This window comes from Ciconia boyciana, chromosome 1 (genome assembly GCF_034638445.1).
Source record: "Ciconia boyciana chromosome 1, ASM3463844v1, whole genome shotgun sequence".
NCBI classification, from domain to species: domain Eukaryota; kingdom Metazoa; phylum Chordata; class Aves; order Ciconiiformes; family Ciconiidae; genus Ciconia; species Ciconia boyciana.
The window spans coordinates 207,684,576-207,710,440 of record NC_132934.1 but is presented as its reverse complement, the minus strand read 5'-3'; the positions used below and the strand labels follow the sequence as shown (position 1 = coordinate 207,710,440).

Sequence of the window (25,865 nt, the reverse complement as noted above, 5' to 3'; positions counted from 1 at the left end):
ATGTCAGTCTGCAGTGCATGGTTCACAGTCCTTCAGAAAGGAGTAGAGAAAAGGATTGAGCACTGAGGTGGGGATTTTTTTCTTGGTTTTGTTTTTTGTTGTTGTTGGGTGGGGTTTTTTGGTGAGGTATTTTTGGTTTTGGGGTTTTCTATTCTTAGGACTGAAGTTGCACTCTTCCATATCATTTTAAGAGGAAGGCAACACCTTAAACTAATGAATGCAAAATCTTTCACAGGAAATTGATCAAGAGGCTTACTCAAACTTTCAGACTGGAGTGCATCAGCCAACCTGATGCATGCCAGAATGTCTGGATGGAAAAAAAAAAAAAAAAAAAGCCCCATCCCCATATCACAGCAAGTTCTCTGCAACAACACTATATCCCCTCCTGCAGTCTGTGACAGACATTGGACACACAACTGTGCTGTGTCAACCTAAGAAGTTACCTTGTGGCAAGCACAACTTGAGACAGTCAATCCATGTCCTCTCAGGAGGCAGCAAATGCAGAGCTGTACAACTGACCTCATCACTCATGCTAAGATACGTTGAATTGCCTTGTATTTGCTACATGCTAAGAGGAGACATACAGTTATCTTGGCTCCTGTGATGTGCAATAACTTGATTAATGAAACAACCTGATCATGGTTCTCAACACATCAGCAATTTGCTGTTGTTGGTCAATGACCACTAAGATATTTTGCTCTATCAATATTCTATTTGGTCAGCAAACAATAAGAATTTCCTCTTCACATACCCATGTCTTTAATGGTTTCTCCTGGTAGCAAAGGTGGCTCTTCCATTTCAGCCAATTTATTAGTCTCCCTCAGGACCTAGGCAAAAGATAGAGGTAGAAAAAGAAATTCTTTACATTTTCACAAACAAGAAGTTTACACTTACCTGCAACAGGTCAACAATATCAAGGACAACAAATATTCAAAGATCTTGAGGCACTGCCTAGTGTCTCAGCCTCTGAAAGGTCAACACAAAGCATGTGAAAGACCTCCATGCAGTCCTTGAGCATACCACTGGGACATGCACAAGTGTTTAAGCAAGGGTGTCTGCGATGGAGAAGCTGCTCGAAGCAGGCTCTGTGTTTTGGCAGCACACTTCCCAGGTGGCTGCCTTTCATGCTCCAACCTTCTCCTCCCCAACCCATCATCACGAGCCAAACACTCTGTCCACACAGTTATACACAGAACCAAAGGGATTGGTTCCTTTCCCGGCTGAAGTGACCAACTTCAGTTACCATGATACTACAAACTATTAAGTAGAGCGATTTCTAGTTTACACTGAGGAAAGTTAAAAGGGACACCTTGTCACACCACTGTCTTCAATGAGGGTCCGACAACTGCAAAGATCCTGATTTGGCTCAGCGGTAGTGACTTGTTACAAAGGTTATATTTTCACAGGCATGTATAGGAGGTACAGTTTCAATTTTTTTTGGCTGCCAAATGACCCCTCCTCCACTTTTCCTTGGGACAAAGTTATACCACAGGGCATTACTTTTTACAGGCACGATTGCATTTACACAAGGGTTTTCACAAGAACAGCTGCCATCACGAGCAGATGGACATTTTAGGAAAGCACGGCTGTAACTATGAAAGCATAACCTGAGGTCTAAACCTATGGTAAGAGCTAGGGGAGAAGAGCATAAGTGACCATGATTAAGGCTAAGTCTATGTGGCCAAATGCAGATGGATTAACTCATATTGCCCATGCCTCGAACCGGCCAAATGGCCACAACCACAGCAGCACACCAGTTGTTTGACCTAATAACACAGACAGAGAGCAGGTAAGTTAGTCCAGACTCTGCCTCATGCTGTAGCAACCACAAGACCTTGGGTTTAAAGTTGGTGTGCATCCCACCTGGTGGAGACAGGCAGGGAGAGCTCACGTCTGCTCACAACTGAATGTGCAGAGTCGCCCAAAATGCTTTCTTTACCTTAATGCGAGGAAAGAGAAAGAATTGTTTTAATTTGATATCAGGAAATCCCTGCAAAGAAAATTCAAAGACATGGCCTAAAGTGGCACTCTAGAACCTGACACGTCTGTGGTCAACTTTCATGTAGGATCAAGCCACAGGGAGAGCCTCAGGGAAGAAAAAATTCTCTAAACTATGCAAAAAAATGAAAACAAAACCCAAAGAAACCCCATGCCACAACAAAAGCACGTTCCAGCATTTGCTCACAAGAGATTGCTGTATAGATGAAAAGATTAACAAGATCAAAGCCTTCTTGAGAACAAGATATACATTTTAGAAAATGCATTCAAAAGACTCTTTTAAAAAAAAAAAAAAAAAAAAAGGCAAGCACAGTCCGGGCTGCCTAACAGGAACGTCACAACTGCACCCGCTAAGGCCAGCTCTTACCAGGGAGGCTGCCACAGCAGCCAGACTGGGGTCTACAGGATGGGTAAAGGGAGGTCACCATTGACAGAGCTCACACTGGCAGCACTGAGCTTGCAGGAAAGCTTCTCCTCCCCCACGTCAGCAACACCAGTAAAAACAAGGTTTTGCTGGTATAACTAGCAGAAGTCTATGCTGAGGACTTCCCGTCAGCACAGCTGTGTTGGCCGAAGATCACACATCCCATCAAAGCCCTGACTGACGGCCTCCCTGACAAAAGCCTGTGATGTAGAAGCCACTCTCAACTCCTGTGTGTCGATTTTTGCGCTTGAGTAACAGCCTTGAAATTAGCAGGATAACATCTGGATTATGCCAAATGAGACGGAGGCTTCTGGCTAATTAGTCCATAAGTGGTGGTCAGCTTTGTGGCCTTTTATCTTGGAAGGACATTAGTAAAAATACACCCTGCGTTCAGGACATGATCACAACTTCTTTGAGAAGGTCTGTACCCCAAATGGCAGCAGCTGCTGCTAGGATCACTTTGGTCAACAGCTGGACTTGCTGCTCTCCTGCAGATGTCAGCAGGAGCATGTTCAGCGGTAAATATTTGGAGGACTGGGCTGTATCTTAAGCCAAAACAAATATGAAATGAGATACATAGAAAACATTTGGTATGAGAAACAGCTGCCATGATCACTAGGTGGGCAGTGCTCAGGCACTGCACGTGGGGGAGAGAAGGAGGGAAGAGGCAAGCAGTACAAAAGACAAAGACCTCCATGTCAACACTATTCTGCTAAAGACAAGGTTGAAAGCTTTTTCGGTTTAAAAACTGGCTCTTCTAAGTCTAATAAAATCCATCTGCTCACTCGCACTCTCTGAAATGTGGAGTCCCTGGGGTCAGAGGAAAGAATTAGCAATCCAAACCTGCGCTCCCTTCAACACAGGGCAGTGGATGGATGGCCTCCTGGAAGCACAGCACTTCAAGGTCAACAGCTTCTGCCCCATTGCCTCCCCCTCCCCCCTTTTTTTCCCTTTCTTTTTTTTGTACAGAGTTGAGGACTAAACTGTCATTTTCCCCATCCCCAAATGACCTCAGCCCCATGACCTACCTCAGGTAACACAGCACCGACTGCCTTCGTGATGATTTCAAAGTCAGCACAAGCACATCACCCCAGGATAACAGTCACGCTTCCCAAGGGGCTGAGACACATGGTCAGAAAGCCCAGGACAAACACCTGTCTGCTGTGCCGGTCTTTGCAGATTCTGCCCAGCTCTAGACCTTGAATGAGCCTCCTAGCTGCAACGTGAACACTTGAAACCCGTCCTGGCAGAAACCAAGAAATGAACAGTAGGCATTTTCCTGAAAACCACCTACATCAACAGCTCCTTAAAATTGATTTGGGGAAATGCAATCTCTGTGCAGCTGACAATGCAGGCAGCAGGCACAGGAGAAGACATCTGGGGCAGCACTAAAGGATGGGGCTGGCAGGAGGGAGGAAAAGTGGGTGGGTAAGGAAAGAGGAGTTTTGGAAACAGATAGGGGGGAAGAATGGGATGGAACCATACACGTGGAGCTCTGGGAGGACACTAACACCATAGATGGACCTTCTGCCCCTTATATGACTAAGGAGATGACATGAAAAGCCCCTGCATCTTACTGCCATCCTCCCCCCCAATCCAAAAATGGTTCAGTAAACTGTCAGAAAAATCTTTTTTTGTACATTAGCCTATTTTCAAGACTCTAAAAATAACACTTCTGGGCCCAGATTTAGCCCTCTGCAAATCTTGCAAAAGAAAATTAAGAGCTCCAGTGCGGCAGGGAAGCAGGTAGGGGAGCCAGGGACACGACTGCGGCAGGCTGCAGGAGGGTGACGGCTGGCTACTGATGCATTAACGCTATTGAGACAGGTATCATATAGATCTATAACTGAAATGTTTCACCTCTGTGTGCCTCAGGTTTTTAAATTGTTCACTGGGAATAAAACCAAAGAGAGCTTTGAGATCTGCAATGAAGGCTGCAGCCAGAGCTGGGCAGAATCAGCATTGCTTAGGAATAGGACCACGTTGACGTAGAGCCACACACTGGACGTATCTGTCACAAATGTCACTAAGAAGGTTTCTGTAAGAAACAAACACAACTACCAAAGATTGGTAGATTGCTTTGCCTTGCCTCTAGGCCAAACAAAGTCTTTGTTATATTTTCCTCACAAAAATGTTATGCTTGGTAACTGAATCTCTGGGGGAATTAAGAGTTTAGTTACACACCACAATAACCTTTATTTCTGTCTTCTTTTACCGAGTTAACATAACCTACCCATTCCACCCATCAGCAGCTCTCCCTCTAGATAAAACAGCTCCCTGGGATGCTGAGCATGGGAGTACCTTAGCACCTAAACACCAGTCCTGCCTCGGCTCAGAGAGGGTGTGAGGACTTCATGCCACCACCTACCTTTGTTCTCTGCTCAAGCAGCGACTTGGCAGAACAAACCCACACTTGCTACATTTAACAACCGCTTCCCTTACTCCAGGATCCTACCTTGTGTTAGCTCCAGCCCACTTACCCAAGGCTGAAGGTGCAGAGCTCTCTCATGACCTCCCGCCTATAGCACCCAAGGCAGGAAAACCCCAATGCTGTATTGTTGACACAACCTCCAGATCTCAGCAACAAAGCAATCACCTCCTTTGCTTGCATGTCTGGGGTCAGGGAAAGAGGTTTAGATCCTGCTAAAAAGGTAAGACCGCTCCCTGCCTCATCCCTTACCTCTTCATACTGCGATTCAGGATACCGCAGTTCTGCCAAGCCTCTCCAACCATGTGTTCACACTGCCTCCCAACACAGCAGCCAGCATGCTGCTCCAAAAATCCCTCTCCTGACTGACGTCCCTGCACGACGCATGCACACAGCTCAGCTCATCCTGAGCAGCTACAGCCAGCTCGGGGCGGCACAGAGATATGTTGCACCATAACTCTAACTACAGGGTCTCAGAGGTCTGCGTATCACTGAACGCTGCTCCAGAAGGACCCGAGAGGGTCCATGAAACTCTATATTTAGCATTTGCTTTTGCCTGCGAACAAACCTACTGATATGTTTTCCTCTTGTATTGCCTGAGAGGTGTTTGCCTACCAGCGGAGCTGCACAGCCAGGATGACAACATCCTGTGCTGGCTGAGGCCGAGCCAGGATTCCCTCCTTCTACCCAATCTGCCAGCGTCGTAATTGCTCCCATATCTAGTTCAGTCAAGACGCCTGGGTTAGCTTAATTGCTTTTTTAATGGTTGTTTTTCCATAACCTGCATCATTTTGCCAGGACTGGCTTGAGGCATGACTACACAAGCAACTCAAGGGTTGTAACCAACTCAGCAGCCGGACTGACTAGGGACAGTAACTTTGTCCCTGGACACTGATATCTGCAGCACAAGCCTCCAGATAACAAAGATGCATGAAGAGAGCACCTGAGGTCCCTCCCAGCTATTTTCCAGTTATTCTCTTCTGCTCTTTCTCCTGAATATTTGAGTCCTGACACTCACAGACAAAGGTCAGGGTTTTTTGGCTTCATGCAACTTAAGGAGAAACTACAGGTTTTCCTTACCGAATTGCTGTATAACAGTTTTCCCAAGTCTGCATAGATTCTTCTATCCTGAATCACAGTCAGAACGAACAAAAATAATCTTTTTTGGTTTAGACAAAATTAAAATGTACCCTTTTTGTGATTTTTATCCCCTCTGATCAATCTCTCCTTGGTAACCTCCTACACACTCCAAATCATTTTGCACATTTTGAACAGATTTTTTATGCCTAAAGCCACAGCGCTGGTGCGACATGTCCGACCCGACACCCTGACCACCTTGCTCCTGCATTATTCCTTTCCCCAAAACCACATCTGCCTCATCTATTGAAAAGACAAGCTCTCCAGGCTGGGAGCTGTTTTTGTTCCAGCTACATGCAGCCCTGTTCTGTGTTTCCTACAGCAGGAAGCCGGTCTCTTAACTGGTCCCTTGACATAAACATATATAACCTGTTGTCTACAGACAAACATTATACACACACACACACACAAAATCCCTTTGCATCTACAGCCCCTGAATTCACAGGTTTGGCACATCTACTTCATGAGCACACACTGGTCAGCAGCAACAGGCGAGATATACACTGCGGGGACAAGAATGTGCATGTTGTACATGTGCGCGTGCAAGAATATACACATAGAATTAGCAGATTTTAAAAATATGTAGCTTTTCAAATCATGGATGAAATAGGGATTTGAAACTCAACAGCCAAGTGAAAGGTTTTATCTCCTACAGGAAAATATTTGTCTGATACTTCACATTTTAATGGACTACCAGGGAACATTCTGCTTGTAGTTACCATACCTAAACCTTCCTCTCCCCCCCCTGGCCTTTATTTTTAAATGTCTTTCTCTCAAGGACTGGCACATGACTAAATGCCCTCCTGAATCAGCACTCTTGCCATTCTGCAGGCAAGGTAGTCAGCAAACTGCAGGAATATCCATTTCATCTAAAACTGGAGATCCACATCGGAGCTAGTCACCCTAGGCACTCTGTTCACCCAGTGGAAAGCAGGAGACCTAGGAGATTCACCTTTAGGATGAGTGCCTTTCTTCCCACCAAAGGCTGAGAACCAGGGCAAGTAACTCCAATGCAGATCTGGTAGGGGGAATCCCATCTCTGGTGCTTCACTGTGGCCAGTGCAGCAGTGCCCAATCTCCTGGACATCCCGATACAACTCAGTAGTCACAACCTGTACTTTGCAGAGAGGTCCAAACTTACTCTGTGCAGAGAGGCGGCAGGAGATGAGCCGGGCCATATCCAAAAATTGCATGAACTTAATCAAAACAGGCATGACTCCAAAGCTTGTAGGGTAGGTCTTATTAGCTGAGTTACCAGAGAGAGCTTTTGGGTCAGAGCAGGCTCCTTTCTGCTGTCTCAGAGAACCACGTGAGGGAAGTCAACCTTTCTGCAAAGGCTTAGCTATAGGATTATTTTTTACATACTTGATTTTTTTTAATCTATTTTCTTTGTAAATCAAGAGCAAAACATATACACTTATGTAACCAATGTTCCTCTCCTTTCAAATGCCTTTTGGTGGTCTCAGACCATGTTCACCCATTCCTTCCCCTGAATCCCTCGCACTCCATCCCTTTCCTCTTTCATGGCTGTTGCCATAAAGGTCAATCGACAAAGGACAGTGCCACTATGGCAGGTGTATCAAGATTTATCATTACCTCAATGATGGTGTAAAAACCTCTGAAACAAAAGAGATACAGAAACTCTTTCCACTCACCTCAGAGAAAAACCCACAGAGGTCTAATTCTGTCCAGCTGACGTTGACAGAAGCTGTAGAACTGACACAAATCTGTGCAGAATCAAGACCTGTATGCTTATTTAGGCTAATTTTTAATAGGTGCATTGGTTTCTTTTCTAAATGAAACATTTCTTACAACAGGAAAAAAGGCACATTTTTTCTATCATTTTGCTGCTTAGATGCTTCTGTCTTCCCAATGCTCAATTAGAAGGACTGCAAAACAGTAGCCGTGCTTACGTGACAAATCCTCCTATAGACTGCAAACACTGTACTACTTTGGAGAGATTTTCAGCTGCCATTTATGGCTATTTCAAGTGTACTTTGAGAAGATTTATGTGCTATGTATCCTACTGGAAATGTAATAAAACATAAATCGAGCAAGTAAATCAACTTTGATGATTATTTTTTAATCATTAAGAATACCACAGCAGAATGACTAGGGGAAAGAACAGCAGTATTTCTGCATGACACAGGGACTTTTCTGAGGATTATGACCAGACGGGTTGAAAAACTACATTAGAGACATTCAGACCAGCAAGATATTAATTGCAGGGAAATGCTTTGTGGCTTATTCTTTTGGGATATTAGAAATTCAAAGGGGAAAAGACAAAACACCATGGACACATGGATCATTTCAGAATAGTACACAGAGAATCAAATATACCGTCCAAAGACCACATCAAGCCCATTCAGCTCTTGAGAGAGAACTCAGCCAAAGAACTCCCAGCTTGGTTAAAAAAAAACAACAAAAGAGGCATTTAAGTTATCAATAAAATGTTCTGACAACAGACCATCTATTACACTACGCTGAAGACAATAATCATATACAATGTATACTGCAACTGCCTTTTAACTATGCTTTCCTAGTCTCAAAAAAACCACTGACACAACTAAAAAAAACCAAATCATAAACTGTGATCTCTACCTACTGTGTATATTTTGAGAAAGTATAAAAAGGCTTGACAAATCACTTGCTTACTTACCACTGTCTTGAAAATCTTTACAAAGAAGCTGAAGATTAGTGTATTCAAAAAAGAAGTAATATAAAGGGTAATATAAAGGGACTCTTCTGGAGGAGGAAGTAGCCACCATGCAATGTTTCCCTGGGGTTTTCTGCTTTGTTTTTTCCACGATGTACTTCTCCACTCAGACCTGAGTGTCCAGTGATGAAGAACAGTCTCTCTGGGCTGGTGACTCTCCTGGGCCCTTTCTGCACAAGTACAAGGCAAGGCTTAGAAGCTCAAAGGAACACATTGTTGAGGGCCACTTGTTCAACCACGGCTGGCTTGTCTCTTCAAGTCTGTATGGCTTGGTGCCTCAAGACAATTCTCTCATTAGGCTCCGACAGAAAGTCGTCATTGACTCAAAACAGCAATGCTCCCTGGCACAGAAGGTTGCAGATATTATCTATTCAGACAAGTCCAACATTTTTTAATACAGAACCTTCTTCAGTGCCAAGGGTTCCACATACGTCTTGAACGACAACAGCTCTGTTCTCCACTGGTTGCTCAAAAACTTTGGACAGCACATTAGCCCGACTCTATCCTTTCTTTATTTTTACTATATTTTGTTCAGCTAACAACTTATAAGGGAAAATAGATTAAAATTTTCAAAAGAAAGCATTAAACTAGTTTAGTGAAGTTCATACCATCAGTCTTAAGTAACAGAAAAACACTCTGACCAAAGAGAGAGTTATAAATTCTACCAACTAAAATAAGTCACAGGCGAGCGTCTCTGTCACCAAGAATTTCACTTTGGAGTTTAGTGATATGCAAGATAAGAATTCATGATACAAGTAATTACAATGAGTAAACAATCCTACAGAGGGGAACGACAATGTTTCATTCGGTGCAAACACATCTACAGAAAATCAAATCTTGGCAGGTACTGCATGCAGTCACAAATCCACATGCTCCTTTTAAATACCATGCTTGTTCATTCCTGCCTGATTTGTGCTTCAATCTACAGAACTATAACGGGGGGGGGGGGGGGGGGGGGGGGAAGCTACCTCTTACCCAGTTTTACTCAGCAAAAGGAGAATTCTTGCACTTTGTAGCCAGGAGAAATACGGCAGTCAATTAGGAAGAGCTTGAAAATATTTTTGAGGAACATCTGAAGGCCATTTGCTTATTATCCTTAGTTTTCCATTCCTAATAGATGGCAATCATAAACGCTTCCAGAGATTTCCTTCACTGTGCATTACTTCACATTCAAACATTCAGGTACTTCTATATAAGAAAAATTAGCAACGCTTGCTGCCTTTGCTCTCTTCTAACTAGATGAGCACTTAGCGAGTATTATTTCCATGCAAAGGAGACAGAAAACTGACTGCATCTGGCTTTTCCCCCATCTAATTTGCATGAAATCAATATTTTGCAACCCAGAGGTTGGCTACTCTGTGTGTTTGTTTTCTTGAAAGGGGGAGGTGCAGAAAAGGACCTACTGGGGAAAGGTGCAGGGAGGGCAGCAAGATTTTCCATCTCTCAGGACAGTTTAAAAACAAAAAGATTGTAATTCTCATTAAATATATAGCATTTACAGTCCTGGAAACTGGAGTCCTAGAAAAACATGGCAACGGCAGGGGCTAAATTCCAGTCACTCATGGGGCTGTCCTGGAATGACCACACTTATGGACAAGAGCATCATTCATTCTTCAGAACCAGTCCTTTGTTAATCGACAGCTTAATGCTCCAAAGAAGAAAGGAAAACGGTTTCCCACAGACACACACACGCAACTTGTACGGCCAAAATCAGAACTTCAAGATAGTTAAAATACTTTTCCCCATAAGATTTTCCTACTTCTTCTCTGCTGCTCTTAAAGTCTCTCGATACCTTTGATAACGTAAAGTGCCACCTATTCTTGGATCTGGTCTTGATTTCAGTCCTGTGTGCAAAGGGACCTCTGGAAACACTACACACAGACCAGGTAAGGACTACTACTGCCTGCATAGCTTCTACTCCTGTACACCCACAAAAATGTGAGGTGCTCCTCCATGTGAGAATATGACTGAGCCCAAAGCGATGACACAGAGAAACACACATATGGTCAAGCCTTCACACAGTGACAGTAAAAAGATGAACTGTTTATTTTATTTCACTGCTGTATCACCAGTTCACATCTAGCCAAATCTTTTGTGACCACAGGTCAATTATCTTCACCATCTGGTGGCTTGTGCAATATGGTCTGTAATTTAATAGCAGCCACAGTCCAGTGCATTGGGAAGGAAAGCTGATATCACAGAAGACATCTTTGCATTGGCTATGAACTAGTCTTCTTATGGGCAGTCCCATGAGAAGAGTCAAGGGCCAGTCTGAAACAGGAATACTTACCCCCATACATTGCTAAGCAAGGATGGTGCTGACTGGCAGGGCAGAGAGTCTTAAACTACCCTAGAGGTGCTTAGACAGACGTTTTTTCACGATTTAGTGCTTCCAAACTAGCATCACTCACTAACCGAAAAGTCCCTTAAAAGCAAAAGTAAAAAACATTGCTTAAATGAGTGCTTAAAGTTTAAAAAGTTATGCCGCTCTCTAAACCCAGCTCTTGTTGAACATGTGTTACACATAACCAAAGCCCGACACGCTTCCTGCGTTGGCAGGGAGATAGCAATGGAAAAGCTCACTGAGGCTAGTTTTAGTGATTTACAGCAAAGGAGGGGGGGTGGGGAATCACATCTTTCTTCAATATGTTTTTCTACTATCAATATACATGTTCTACATAAAACCAGTCTAAGCCACTTTGCACTAAAGCTAGACTAAAGTAACACAAAGGTGGCAAAGGCAGTGACTGGCATTTCAGTTAATCCTGCCCAACATCACCTGAGAGACAGGATTTACCCCAATTTGAGAGGTCTACATCTGGAGAAAGTACCCTGAACTCTCTGCATAGTCAGAGGAGAAACACAGCAGGTTTTCAAATGAGACAAAACTACACCTTTACTGGAGCACACAGCTAAAGCTGGGATCCCCTCTGAGAGATCAGTTGCTGCCCCTCAAATAATGTTCACAACATTCTGCAGCAAGGACTTCTCTAGCTCAGCTACATGATGTTCTCACCTAGCGTGGGCATTTCCTTAAAGCAGAGATAAATCAGATCATAAATGACCTATTTCTTTCCATCAGCTACAAAGGAATTGTGATTGGCTAGCTTGAATGCAGACTTGTTCAAACAGATTTCATCCAGAAAACCTAAGGAGACAGCAATGGCATCCATTTACTGTCTTGGAAGGAGAAGGTTCCTTTATATACTTTTTGTCATGCATCAGTTATGTATCTTACAAAATAAACCACATAGGCTTGTCTACAGTCTCCAACCATACACACAAGGGATAACAAATTAAGGTTACGCAAGCAACTCTGTTTCTTCCCTTTTCTAACCTTCGAGTCCTGGGCATGCTATGATAATGCTCTTGCATCTCGTATATAAACCCATTGCAAATCCACCAATTCCTCGTGTATTAAAGGAGAAAATTATTATGGAGGGAGCAAACAATCATGGAGGATGGGATGCATGCCTGTAAAATATTTTGCTGGACCTCAGAGGAATATCAGGAATTGTGGATCTTACTGTTGCCCTCAAAGGGAAGAATGGTATAGTGGTCACAAACAGCAACACCAAGAACAAAGATTTGAATCACTTTTTCTGAAGGCTGCACAACTAAGCATGTGATGCATGGGTCTGCTGTACTGGTTTCCTCTATCCACAGAATGGACTAGAAGCAAGAAGCAACATAAGAAAGCCAACATATGAGTTTCCATCCTCTGGTTCAGGTTTTCGCTGTATACAATCCAAAACCAAACACAATGGACCTCCACAAATTTTCAGGCAAAGGTACTGTTCTTAAGGGAAGTGGCAGCAGGCTCTGCTGGCCACATCCACTGCTTCCCAACTGCAGATGGAAGGGATCCAACCCTTTTATGACAGCTACTCCAAAGCTTTGAATGCAGTAAACTTCAGGCATTATCCTATAAATCAACAGCTAACTCAAAATGAAAGTCCCCACTGATAAAAGCTAGAGCACTAGCAAGAAGACTTAAGAGAAGTACTATAAACTGCACAGATGTATCTGCCCATAGACACAGGAGAAAATACCACCTATAGGACTTAGGAGCAAGTATCTCACTGTACTTTAATAACCACCAACTTCCCAGATCTGTAAGAGATATTTATGCACCTCAATCCCTTTGGCAAGGTTGGCTCTAAGGTGTTTTTAAAATCTCATCCTAAATTACAAAGTATCTATGAATTTCCAGCTCATTTTCACTTCCAACTACTTCAATTCTATTCTTGCCTGATCTATAACTTATGTTAAAACATATGGCAGTGTATTTGCTAAAAATTCCCTCCAAAAGTGCATTCCCTAAATCAATTCTAAACAGCTTCAGATTTGAGATCAGGAAGAGGGTGGAGGGGAGAACCTAATAGTGCTTTGTTGTTCTTCTGTTGGGGTTTGGGGTTTTTTTCTTCTTTTTTTCCTATGAAGCTAACTGAAGCAGCCAAAAGTTATTTCGAGTTAGTTTATGAAGTGAAAATTCTATAAATTTTAGTGGAAAGGCAATTTAATCTTAGTTCCAGATATTGAAATGCTCAATATACATTTAAAAAAAAAACCTTCATAAAGGTTATTATTAAATGCTTTGGAGAAAGATTTAGGAAAAATACTGCACATGTATTCAGTAGGAATCCCCAGTGGTTGTCTCATTCACCTCATTACACACATGCGCGTGCACACACAGAGAGTGTTAATTGCACTCCAAAAGAAAACTGCAGGCACAGACTGCAAGAAATTATGTGGGTCCTTCCCTTGGTTCCCTCCTCCCGATGGACGCCTACTATTCTTCTAAAAATTCCCCACAGAAAAAGAGAGTGCTAATTGTAGCTATCACAAAGTGTTTTTCCATCATCACAGAAATTTAATTCCTAAATTTGAGTCAATGCACACGCAGAGGCAGAGACCAAGTAGAGGTAGGAGTGATGATGGATCCACGCAGCAATTCATTCTAGCAAGGAAAATTTAAATACACATCAAGAGCATAATCCCATAATTGGCAGATCCACTTCAAAATCTTGAAAAGCTTATTTTCAGCCTCTTAAAGCTAACTGATGCAACACCCTCCTGTGAGAACACCATGTAGCCCAGGCACTTGTCTCCCATACCACAGTTACCACAAAATGCGCTGGTTCCCACTTCAGGGCTTATTCTCTTACACTTTTCCAGGAACAATGTGGGACTTCTTTTTGTCCTCAGAAGAAATAAGGTACTTAGCTCAAATCTCAGTACCTGTTAAGACTTGGAAGTTCATGCTGTCTTGTGCCAATCAAAGCTGCACAAGACGCTCAGGCATGTAAGGCAAGGGCTAGAACAGAGAACACCGTCATGCCACTGTATCAGTTAATGGTATGACCTCATCTGCAATATCAAAGGCAAAGCCACATCTCAGAAAGGTCAAAGAAAATAGTAAGAACAATCAGGACCTTGAAAAATCTCTCACAGAACTGACTTAAAAAAAACTAACTTGCAGAACTGTCACATAACAGAGATGTTAATTCGGAGAAAATTGGACAAAGAATGATAAGCCCAGAGAGAGGATGTCTGTGCTCCTTGACTCAAGACCTGAAAGAAATCAGTGTTAGCTGATCACCACTCATAATGAATCTTCCATTTAGAAGCTAGCACTAGGCTCCAAGAGCAAGCCCAGGGAGCAAACAGTAACGCACCAGCACCAACAGCGATTGATTCGAGGACAGGTTGTGGGACTGCAGTTGCAGTCCCAACACAGTACCAACACAAGAGGCTGTCCACAGATAGAGGACAGATCTTCATCCCACCTCCCAGTCTTGTTCTCCAGCATGAAACACTCTCAGGAACGAAGAGAGAAATGGTTAATACATGAATTCCTCTAGGAGAGATAAAGTCAACCCGTATTAGTGGAAACTGCCCCTTTCTCCCTATACCCTAATACAAGTAGGACCACGGGAATGCATTTTCTCTAGGTCTGCTTACCATTGACAAGCAGTCACTCAAGTGTAAAGGCAAGAACCAGCTTTATGCCTACACACAACTGCATCGCAGCCACTCACACCACCTCTGCAAGAGCAAGCTTTAGGTGAAGTATGGCAGGCTTATGCCAAATTCAGGCCCCACAGAGCTGATGAAGGTTAAGAGCAAGAAGCATTTTGCCAGCAGAGGCATGTGCTCACGCTTGGCCCTCGGTGCCTTTATTCTAAATAAGCAATTCTCTGCTTTACCATCTCTCCCTTAAACACTATTCTAAAATGAAAGAGGAGCAGCATTTGTTCCAAGAGCATGGCAGAACTTTAGTTTGCTTAAAAAAAAAAAAAAAAAAGAAGAGGGCAAGCTGTGAAGAAATCACTCTGCAAATTACAGGAACTGTGGCACAGCAATGAAGTATGGGCTTCTAATGGCCTCCAGTAAACAATACACATGCACCTTCTGCCTGAAAAAATGTATCGTGCAGCTAAGTGAACATTCCTCTGCGGACATTGTTTTTGACTGCTAGTGGGTACAGAGGCCCTGTTGGATGGGGAATGAGAAAAGCCCAGGAGAGCTGGAATCCCTGCCCAGACAGCTTACAATTCACACAGATGAGGTGACAAAAGGGGGTAAAGAGTCACAAGATGCAATCAGGGTTACAAAGAAAACATGTTGAGCTAACTTAACCACCAGGAAGGAAAGACAACCTCGATTCTAGAAAAGAAATGTTGCTTCATTTTCTACTTCTAAAAGCAATCTCCAAGTGTCACAAAAACTGTGAAAAGGCAGTTGAGTTGTGCATCAAGACTGGAAAAAGAAACCTACTTATGCAAACTTTAGCAAAAAAACCAAAAAAATTGTGTAAATTTTTTTTATAATATTCTACAAACAGTTACAGCTGTAGCAGTATTGGCAATCTTCTGTATATTCATATCAATGAATCACTTAGCCTCAGCCTAAAAACTATGTTTTCTGCATGTTAGAGTAACTGAACGCCCCAACTTCACAGGGGAAAAACTTCAGACATGTTACAAACATTTTACCCAGGCATGTTCTGAAGACTATTTTTTGTATCCATAGGTAAAACATGTCAACTATCACTAGATTACACATAAACTACTGATTAATTTTCAAATCTTAGCTTAATATTGGCTAATAAGCTGCCTTTAGAAAGAAACATTCATGTTCTTGCCACTTATGAACAAGGGGACTTTCCGTTATTAATTATGGACTACTGAGACAATACTCATGGGACAAAAAAATTATCATGGTTGTCAAATGAATTAGTTTTGCATTTAGACGTTTTTATGCAATTTTACTGTGTTGAGATTTTACAAAGCTGCTCAACCACAGCTGAGAAATGCTAAAAGTCATTCCTAGAATGTACCAACACCAACAGTTTTATACTCAGGGATGTTTTTTTAAAGCAAAGGTGTATCAGCAAACCCCTTGGTTTCATAAGAGGAACATACAGATAGCTTTCAAAACTCCTGTGACACTGAACTAGAACTTTGAATTTATAATTAACTAATCTAATAACAGAGTTAAAAGAGCCTTGTTTGGACCTTTTTATGTCAGAGCAATTTATTGTGACAGAAGATTATTTTTATCAGCTTGGAGATAGCAATCTTTCTCTGAAAGAAGATACTTCCAAGGACTCAGTGTTTACAAACAAGCAGGAGTTCTCGAGAGAACTTCTCTTATATATAAACACAACATAAAAAAAGGATATACAACTGGCAGGTTGAGGATTTCACTTACTTAAAGCACTTAAAAGAAAACTGAGTTCCTTTGAAAATTCATCTCCAAGTGTGGGTTGTGGAGTCAGCTTTTTGAAGATTAAACAACTTTATAAAGAAGGAAATAATATGGTAGAGATTAAACTTCAATTTCACCTGTTTGACTTTGGGTCCTTTCATGCTTTGGCTACATCAAATTTGGCATTAACCTGAAAGCTGACATCATTTTACCATACCCAAACTCACAGGAGCAAGAAATGTCCTCTGAAGGAGGCCACAATATAGATATCTTTTTCTTTTTTAAGACAAAACATACATACCCTTAAATCTGGAGAAAAGTTGTCTGCCGAGGTGGAGACCGAGTCGGATGATATAGCAGAAGCAGATTTGGTGTGAGCAGAATGGTCCGAGTGAGAAGTGGAAGCACTATAAAGAGAAACACCAGAGCGTATCAAAGCCGTGCTCAAGAATGCTCAAAAGCCAAGTACGGCCACTCGCTTACAGCTGTATCAGGCATTTTTCACTATTTCTACCCTTTCCATTCTCAGTTATTCAGCCCTCAGCAGTGGTTTCAGAGAACTGGTTTTACTCGCCGTTGCCACAGATTACCAAAGCGCACACAATTCATTACCAAATCCCAGCTCAGACTGAGCCAACGTTATCACGATCACACACTTGATCAAATCCTAAATCACAGAAAGTAAGGGCCTCCATTTCAGGCTTTCAGATGGGAGATATTAGTGCGCTGCAAGGGGATGAAAACAGACAGACTCCTGAACGCATGCCAGCACAACTCCAATCTCAGCTTTACAACGGTGGAAGAAACTTAGAATAAAACTCTTTCCATCACACAACTTTCCTCCTTCAGGTGTAAGTACAACCCTCAGGAGAATTAAAAAGACTCTCTCAGCATACTTCTCTGGTGATACAAAGTGCGATTTGCTAAATAGCAAAGCAAAACAGTTATTTACTTTTTCGATACAGTTTTTCTAGTACAGCTGTAAGCAATTAAAATAAGCTTATTTTATAGCATGTTTATGCTGCGACCTCTCCTACAACCATAATTGCTTAAAATTAGCATTTGATAATAATGCTTTTAAAACCCCAGATGACTGTAAAGAAAGTTCCTCTGTGGTACAACGTTACTCCCTGAAGCCACAGTACAGCAGCAAATGCTGCCTGCGCCAATTAATTCCCACACTCTTACCGACGCCAGAAAGGTTTTACCTGGATATAAAGACACTTTTAAGGATCAGCTATCAGGCTTGCAAGCCTAGCCTTGGCCGAAGCAGAATACCAGCAGGAATATTACCGTTACTACTTGTATTAATTAGACATGTGACAACCTAGAAACAGCTATATCTGAGCTTCCAAAGGGCCTGGAGATCCGTTAATTGTCTGAAAATTGTTTTGCTGCGGGTAAACAGCCACTGAAAGGCCAAAATGTTCCATTTTTATTTCTATTCTTTGGAGTTTGGCAAAGTATCGCACAGGCAGTGTTAAAAACATGAAGGACTACAGCAAAATTGGGGTCTTGCTGGGAGTCAGTCCTTTCTCTCCAAGGATTAAAGAGTATTGGCAACTCTTTCATCCTACAAAGTAGAAACTTAGAAATGGAACCTTCGGGAACAGTAAAAAATTATTTAAAATGAATTATAGTGGTGTGCCAATTGAATAGCACAATTCCACTGAATGCATTTGTTGTACACGGTTCAAGAGCTAATCACTCAGCTCTCCAACTGGCTCAACTCTTGCAGTGTTGCTGGGTAAACTCACGTCATTTCAGATGGACAGTGGCACTTGTGCACACAACGCTGCTCACACCGCAACAGCCCCAGAGTCTCCGTCCCCGGCAGAAGATAATCCTACACTAAAATAACAAGAACTGAACCTGCAAAGCCTCCTGTTCTTGTGGATCAAAGGGCCTCACACATACACTGAATTTGTGTACAGTTTCACATTACAACAAAATTGATATAACGTGTATGCTGCTGCTGAACAGGCTGCTCACGTTCCACTCTTCCTCCTCCTCTCAACCTGGGCTGCACACCACTGCCACCTCCACTGCACTGGACAAGCATCACTTGGATGCATGGTTCAACTTGCTGATCTACCAGGTCAGTAAACTATTAATAAACATGAAGAGAGTCTTCTGTTGGATAATAGGGCTGATTGGATTCATTACATGGCTGTATAAATCATCGGATGCAGCGCACGGAGAGGGAGCGAATCTGTATCTGGAGATGATGAGGAAAGCTAAGAGCACTTTGGCGCACAGCAGCCTGCAGGCATGCTAAATTAGGCTTAGCACTAAACCACATTTTTACATTACTTTACTCAAATGAGCTCAGACCCCTGGATGTGTTGCCTTGAAACTCCTTTCAGCGTGGTTTCTGCATGGTCAGCCTTCAACTTCGAAGCGTTCCCCCTCATGTTTGCAACTGTTTAATTAATTTCATTTTTAAAAGCATGTGGAAAAAAAAGAATCACAGTTAATCATTCCACAAAGCAGCACCAGTTTACTGTACAGCAACCTGTAAGGAGGCGGTACTTAAAGTTATTAACGAAGAGCAAGCAGATAGTGTCGATGCCTTTATCACTGGGTGACAACTCTGACTCCTGTCCCTGGGTCCCCACCATACCTTCTCCCACACCAGGTCCAGGCAGGGGAGCCAGAGGCTCAGAGTAAGCCTCCAGAAGTCATGCTTTCTAGCTCCCTCCCCTTTTGGGGCCCAGAATTTTGTGTATTTAGAGGCATTTTACAGGCCAGGAACTCTGCTGAGTTTACAAGTCATTTAGCACAGGTGTAAATATACAAGCAAGGGGCACACCAGCAGCTAACCTGGCCCGTGTGCACCACCCAGGACAGCTTACTCACTGAGCAAACATCGCTAAACCACTGAGCGCTATTAATAGAAGCATTTGCACCAAGAATTTCACATCCTTTAGTCACAGAAAAGGGAGCGGGAAAGGCTGGAAAGGTTTAACGGAGTGTGCTAGTCTCTCTGCCCCCAAGCTAGGACAAGCTATACCCAAACAACTCCCAAGACCTGTCTGTCTAACCTGCTCTTAGCAGCTCCCAGGGAGGGAGAGCGCTAACAAAAGGATCAAATTTTCACCAGTTTTTCTGCTTACACATCTTGTCTGCCCTTGTACATTCTCAGCATCTACCTAATACACAAGCAGCGGTTATCTAATCATTGTTGACCAAAGATTTTTTATGAAATTGTTAACTAATTTCACTTGGGCAGGCCGAGGGGCAAACTGCTTTGAGCAGGAAAAAAAAAAAAAAAAAGAGGAGAACCATACTCCACAGCATGTCTGAGCTGTGAAAGTGTTTTGTGTTCGTTGATCACGCTTGGCTTCAAGTGGGTTTTAATGAAGGAAGCATTTGCATTTCAGAAGTGGATTTTCAAAAGCTCCCCACACCAGCGTCCCTCTGCTCCCGCAGAAGCCACCAGTGAAGCCTCCCTCCAGCAACAGCAGCGAGCTTTTGGGAAGCGCCGCCTGCACATACAGCAAACAATACCGCTTGGATTATGCGGCTCTGCGCAGTATGCATAGGTTGCATATGTTTGGCTCGCTGCCTCTATTCTCCTCATCCATCATTTATAGGGAGCCGAGACGGAACGAAGGAGCAGACAACCGAAACGCCGCTGGCTTGTGGCTCCCTCCTCTTATCGTCGTCAGGCAGTTGCGCGGCTCCAGCTCCACTGCTTTGCAAAGTAATTAAATTGATGTCCCTGCATGCACATGAGAAGTTTATTAGCTTCAGTGGTTTAGTCAATCTTGAGCTCTCCTCTGCTGCCAATGCAAAAGGAAAGATCCTCAAACCACACAGTTTCATCTGCCTTTGGGTGGGGAAAGGGGGAGAGTGTCCTGGGGCTGACATGCAAACTCAGAGCGAGGAGACCAGAGCTCCCTCCACGCTTTGCCGCTAGCCCTTCTGCATCATCTTGGGCAAATCATTTACTCCTGCTTCTGTCATGGCTTCTGCACCTTATCGCAGCTTCTGCCAATGTAAAGTTAAAGCTGTCTCATACAATACTTTTGGCAGCATGATGGGGTGCTTCTGGTATCAGCCTAAAATGCTGAGGACACCACTGAGGATGCTCTGTTCTCACAGGGACATACCCCCAAGATCTGTCTTCCACCAGTGAGACAATACAGAGCAAACCTGAGAGATGGCAAGGGCACGATGGTCAGATGTAACTGCTGGGTTCGGGGGCACCTGCCAAACACTTGGGAACACAGGTAGGTTTAGCCAGATTTCAGCAAGGGTTAAAAATCACTGGAGCTGTGCCAATCACTGTTAGCTGAAGGTCTCATTCAATACAGCTTAATAAACATGCAAAGTAACAATACTATCTCTGAACCTCATTAAGGTTCTAGGAAACAACATATACTCAGGTTCACAAAATACTTTGAGCTCTTCCTACAGGAAAGAAAGCGAGTGCAGATGTTCCTGTGAGGAACCTGTGAAGACCAAGGACCTCTTGGAGCATTTCTCTTCCCGTGCTTCAGGCCCGGGCAGGTCCACACCTTTCTTGCTGATGGATGTCTGTGTGAAGTGCTAAAAGAGACTCTACAACAGTTCAAATGCACCTCCAGGGAAAGCACCGTGCTCCTGTGACTGCCATCTCCGTTTACTCCTCTCCTTCCTCCCTCCTCATGCAGAAGTGGTTTAGGATGCAATTAATGCTGATATATGTCTTTCATCTTAGTAATCTTTTTTATTATTTAAATGTATTTCTTATGGCCAGATTTTGAATGATAAATGAGTCTAAATGAGAGGTGTTGGCACAATGGTCTTGTACAGTATCTGCATGCAGTATTAACCCCTTGGCTATATGGAATGCATATATGCAACTAATAAGAGAATTACAATGGAAACCAAGCACAATGACTCAACTCCTGATAAAGTGTTCATTGTTATTATTAGGACTATCCCACAACATGCCAGATGGTTTTCAAACTTAATTCAGACTCAGACAGATGCCCTCCAGTGATTCTTGTTCAGGCAATTGAAAGGTATTACCGCATCCGCAGCAGACTTGAAGGTATGCCAGTGTGCTTAGCGTAAACTGTCAACAAAGATGTAAAGAAGCTGCAAACAGAAGTGTCGGAGACACGCAAACTTATCCTGTTAAACTATGAAGGTGCAAGGGAAATATTTTGGGGGAAAGCCGTGATAAAGTCTTAAGCCACTTCAAAAAGTATAATTAAACGGCATCTGCCAGAGTCATCCAAGGCAATCTCTACCCTCTGACCCCTGCAATGTAAAAAATGTGATGTATAAGAAAGCCAAGGAAAACAAATAAAAACTTGTAGTTGCCATTTGTTTTGCCAACTGTTACAGAAGGAGTTTGACTATGAAGTTATTGCTTTCCTACAGTAGTTTTCCCTGGAAGGAGAAAGAACAAGTACAGCTTCTGAAGAGGGTGATTTGACCTCATGTGGGTCTGAGCGTGACACAGTGAACTCAGGCCAGGTGGAAGATGTGCACGAAGATGCGAGGGAAGTGCCAGAACCAAACTGTGAAGCCCCACAGCTTTAACCTGATGCAGACAAATGCACCATTTATGCAGGACTGAATTCTCCTCCCTGTATCCTTACCCCTATTGTAGGGAATTTAATACAACATTCTTTGTACTCCAAACCCAGGATATTTCACTTCTCTGTCTCCACCCTCCAGAGGAAAGAAAAACTCCTAGGAGATCTCTACGAAGAGCCTTCTGTGAACGTCAGGCCTAAGGATGACCACGCTATACAACCTCTTCTCTTAGGCCATGTGACCCAAGAAGAAAGTCACGACAACCAATTTCATGTATCACACAAAACTTCACAACAGCTTCTGGTAAAACATGAGACAAAGGTCATGACATTAATATGAAGGGTGATCTGGATAAACCATCCCAGCAAGCTCTTAGAGGTGTCCCTCTTTCTGTTCAGCAAGGACATCAAAAATATACACAGATATTCCTTCCACTACACTTCTGTTCAGCAAGAACATAAAAAATATACACATATACACCTTCCCAAAGATAAGAAACAATCCTATGCAGAAAGGGACTGGGTACGATGAGGGTGGTGAGACATGGACCAGGTTGCCCAGAGTAGTTGTGGATGCTCCATCCCTGGAAACATTCAGGGTCAGGTTGGATGGGGCTCTGAGCAACCTGATCTAGTTGAAGATGTCCCTGTCCATGGCAGGGGGGTTGGACTATATCATCTCTGAAGGTCCCTTCCAACCCAAACTATTCCATGATTCTATGGGTAGCAACTCCCCAAGAAACTACTGTTAATTTTTGAGGACACTTGTTCAGACTTTGAAAACTAAGGAAGAGACCTTTGTCTTGCTTCAGAATAAGATACTGCCTCAAGAAACAAAACAAACTCCAAAACACGCCCCCACCTAAAAAAAAAACAGAGACAACAAAAAGGGAAAAGAAAAAAAAAAATCAAGTTCCAATTCCTAAAGTTTCCCTCCTAAATCCATGAGCGGGAACCTGCATATGAGTTTAACACCCAGAACTCCGCGAAAAACTGATGGGACAGGAAGGAAACACACCTCTGGAAAATATGCCAATTTTATTTACAGCATATGCCATTTTTATTTACAGCATATGCATAGGGCTCGAGGACACCTATTTTATTGTACCAATGTCTTAAAATACTAACCTGGCTCACTCCTATAAATAACACAACCAAAGTGCAGTCAGTGATGATACAGTCACCTCTCCAGCACCTTCCTCCCCTGCCAGTGCAAGTAACTGCTTCACTGCTTGCAAAGGTGTGCCAATTACTCAGACAACAATTGGCATGAGCTGCTCATGCCATTTCTTCTGTACCAAACTGAACGTTTTGTTTCAATAGTCACTGAACTGACATGGAAAACAGGTGATAAAATGCACCACTGAGCGATACAGTTTCAGATGCAGAGGTCATAAATGAGAAAAACACTGCAGAGGACAAATTTCCATTTCCTTTCTTCCTGTTTTTTTTTTTTAAAGTTTCTCATTATGTACATTCCTAAAAATTAATCAAGGTGAAAACCACAAATTAATGATGACTAGTGGCAAATACAATTTAATTTGGAAGCTTCAGATGCCAAGAAAGCAGGATCCAATTGGTTCAAATTTACAGCAGGGCCATGAATTGGAGCACCTGCAGCACTTGGGCACTTCTCTTAAAAGTATAATGACGCAGAGGTATTGAGCACTTCCCGCTCGGTTCCCAAATTCAAGCCGACAACTTTCCCTCCTCAATACTTTCAGCATTCCTGTTTCTTTCAGAGAAGGAAAAAGAAATACTGAAAAACCTTCTGGGTCACATCAGAGCAGAGGGAGACAAACCGGTGCTTGTTCCCCATGAATATGACTTTGTCCTAGCTAGTACTGGCCTGGGATATCCAGCTGCTGCCCACATCAGGCTCTCCCATTTACAGCAGCTCTCTGTGGATCTATGCTAAGGCTAAGTGGTCCCCATAGTCCTTACCTGTGTGTGTGTATATATATATACCTAAGTGTACTCAGAAGTCCCTCGTATGCCCCTCTTCGGACAAGCACTTGAAAGCACAGCTGGCATCTGACCAAACCAGGACCCTGCAGCAGGAGCAGGGCTCTCTGCACTGGCTTCCACTCCGCCACAGGGCTGTAACAGGCCCTGCCACTGTAAATTAAGTTTTAGCGTCTTAACACCATCTCTCCCAGGTCAGGAATCCCACCGTGCTTGGCACTGCGCATGCCCATAACAGGCAACCCCTCTCCCGAAGAGCATACATGGACAGACAAAGGAGTAGTATCTCCAGTGAGCAGTGACTCGATCTTAATTCTTCACAGCAAAATAGAAAATCAAAACCAAATCAAAAGAAAATCAAAACTTATTCTACTTAGGCAACAAGTACCAAAGGAAACTACCTATAGCATCCATGAGATGCATCCTTACCCCTTCCGAACACCCAGTACCCTCTTTTTAGGCACACACACACGACAGACAATTGCTACATTTCAGAAGTACATGGAACTCACAATTTTTCTAAACATTTAAAGATCCCACTTTAACCTCTGCTTGACCTGTAACAATCTCAGAGGAGGGGGGAAAAAAAAAAGCCATAAACAAATATGCTTTTGAAGGAAAGAAAAGCACCAACTGCCAGGCTTCCTCTGGCATTCAGAGGAGGCAGGCAGCTATATAACATAATAACATACCCTCTCCATTCAAAAGGGCCGGCAATGTCAGAGCTTAACAACATATTAAAAAGAAGCCATTTCAGCAAACAAATCATTGTGCATGTGTGTGACAGACCTAAAATAGCCCCCCACGCCACTTGCCTGAATGAAAAAGATTCACTTCTGTTGCCAAGCAAAGCCGGGTCTCAGTCCGACTTCAATGTTCCAAGGGAGGAAAATGTCATTTTTTAAAAGTTGATCCTTCTAAGTAGCATCCTGAGCTGAATATATAGTACATGTTTTCCCATGAGCCATAAAGGGAATGTCCTATATTTTGACCGTGAACAAGCTTTTCTAGGAATGTAAATTTTGCTCTCAATAGTTACACAATGGACTACAGTGTCACAAGCACCGTTCGTGCTCCATTAGTCATTCTTTTTTTTTTTAAACAGAAATTCACAAAAGGCCTACAGTGTGTGTAGAGCACTTGCTAAACAATAGGCTGATTGTTTAAAATATTTGCAAGATTCCAAGAATAGAAGGCCAACACCCAAAGACAAACCAATATGCAGCACGTAATTAATAACAGCAAGCAGCCCACAGTATCATGCTTTCATGAGTCAAACAATCCAGAAGGTAAAAAACAGGAAGAACAGCAGCTATCAGAGGCCTGAACTGATATCCTCTGATCAGCACATGGAAGATAACTACAAAATTATCTGTATTCACAAGAGGAACAAAAGGGGAGTTAGGTTTCTAACAAGCTCTAGGCTGGTATGGGATGGTGCTCAGCTACAAGGAAGAAAACAGAAGGAAAACCAAAAAATTATTTTTCAAGAAGTTGTTAGACTTCTGCAGGGAACTGATATTTTACCTCTGTTTCACCAACTAAATTTCAGCCCATATCTACCAAGTCCAAAATTAGTTACTACCTCCTGAAAGCAGGCTGATAATCCAGTACTTTGGTCTGATTCCAGTTCCTAATGGAAATGTTTGGCTTGCAAAATCCACCACTGGCACGAATGCCTTTGCTTGCAGCATCAGGAGTTCAGGCACTGCATGGTGGGCAAGGCAAGCAACTCACCTCCTGCAGGTGAGACACGATGGAAAGGCAGCCCAGTCGTTCTGGCTCTGACCTAGTGCTTGGGAGAAAGGTTTGACAGGCTTCCCGGAGCTGGTGCGCACGTCTGGGTCTGTGCTCCAAAGCTTTGAGGTGTCCATCACCAGGACAGACTCTTAGCACCAAAAATGAGACTATAAGGTGAAGAGAGGTTCAAAACACAACCTGCTTACCGTC

General features: G+C 43.0%; 1 protein-coding gene across 2 annotated transcripts in view; it reads right to left on the bottom strand.

The window, feature by feature from the left end:
• Positions 1-25,865, bottom strand: part of MTMR2 (myotubularin related protein 2) — a 64,638-nt gene that overhangs the window by 26,184 nt on the left and 12,589 nt on the right. The window contains exons 2-3 of one of the 2 annotated variants that reach the window (XM_072850674.1): positions 16,718-16,823; positions 752-827 (exon numbers count right to left, since the gene is read on the bottom strand). In XM_072850674.1, coding sequence (XP_072706775.1) covers positions 752-827; positions 16,718-16,823 — 182 coding nt within the window. The remainder of the gene's footprint in view (positions 1-751; positions 828-16,717; positions 16,824-25,865) is intronic. The other variant, XM_072850675.1, reaches the window with a different exon arrangement.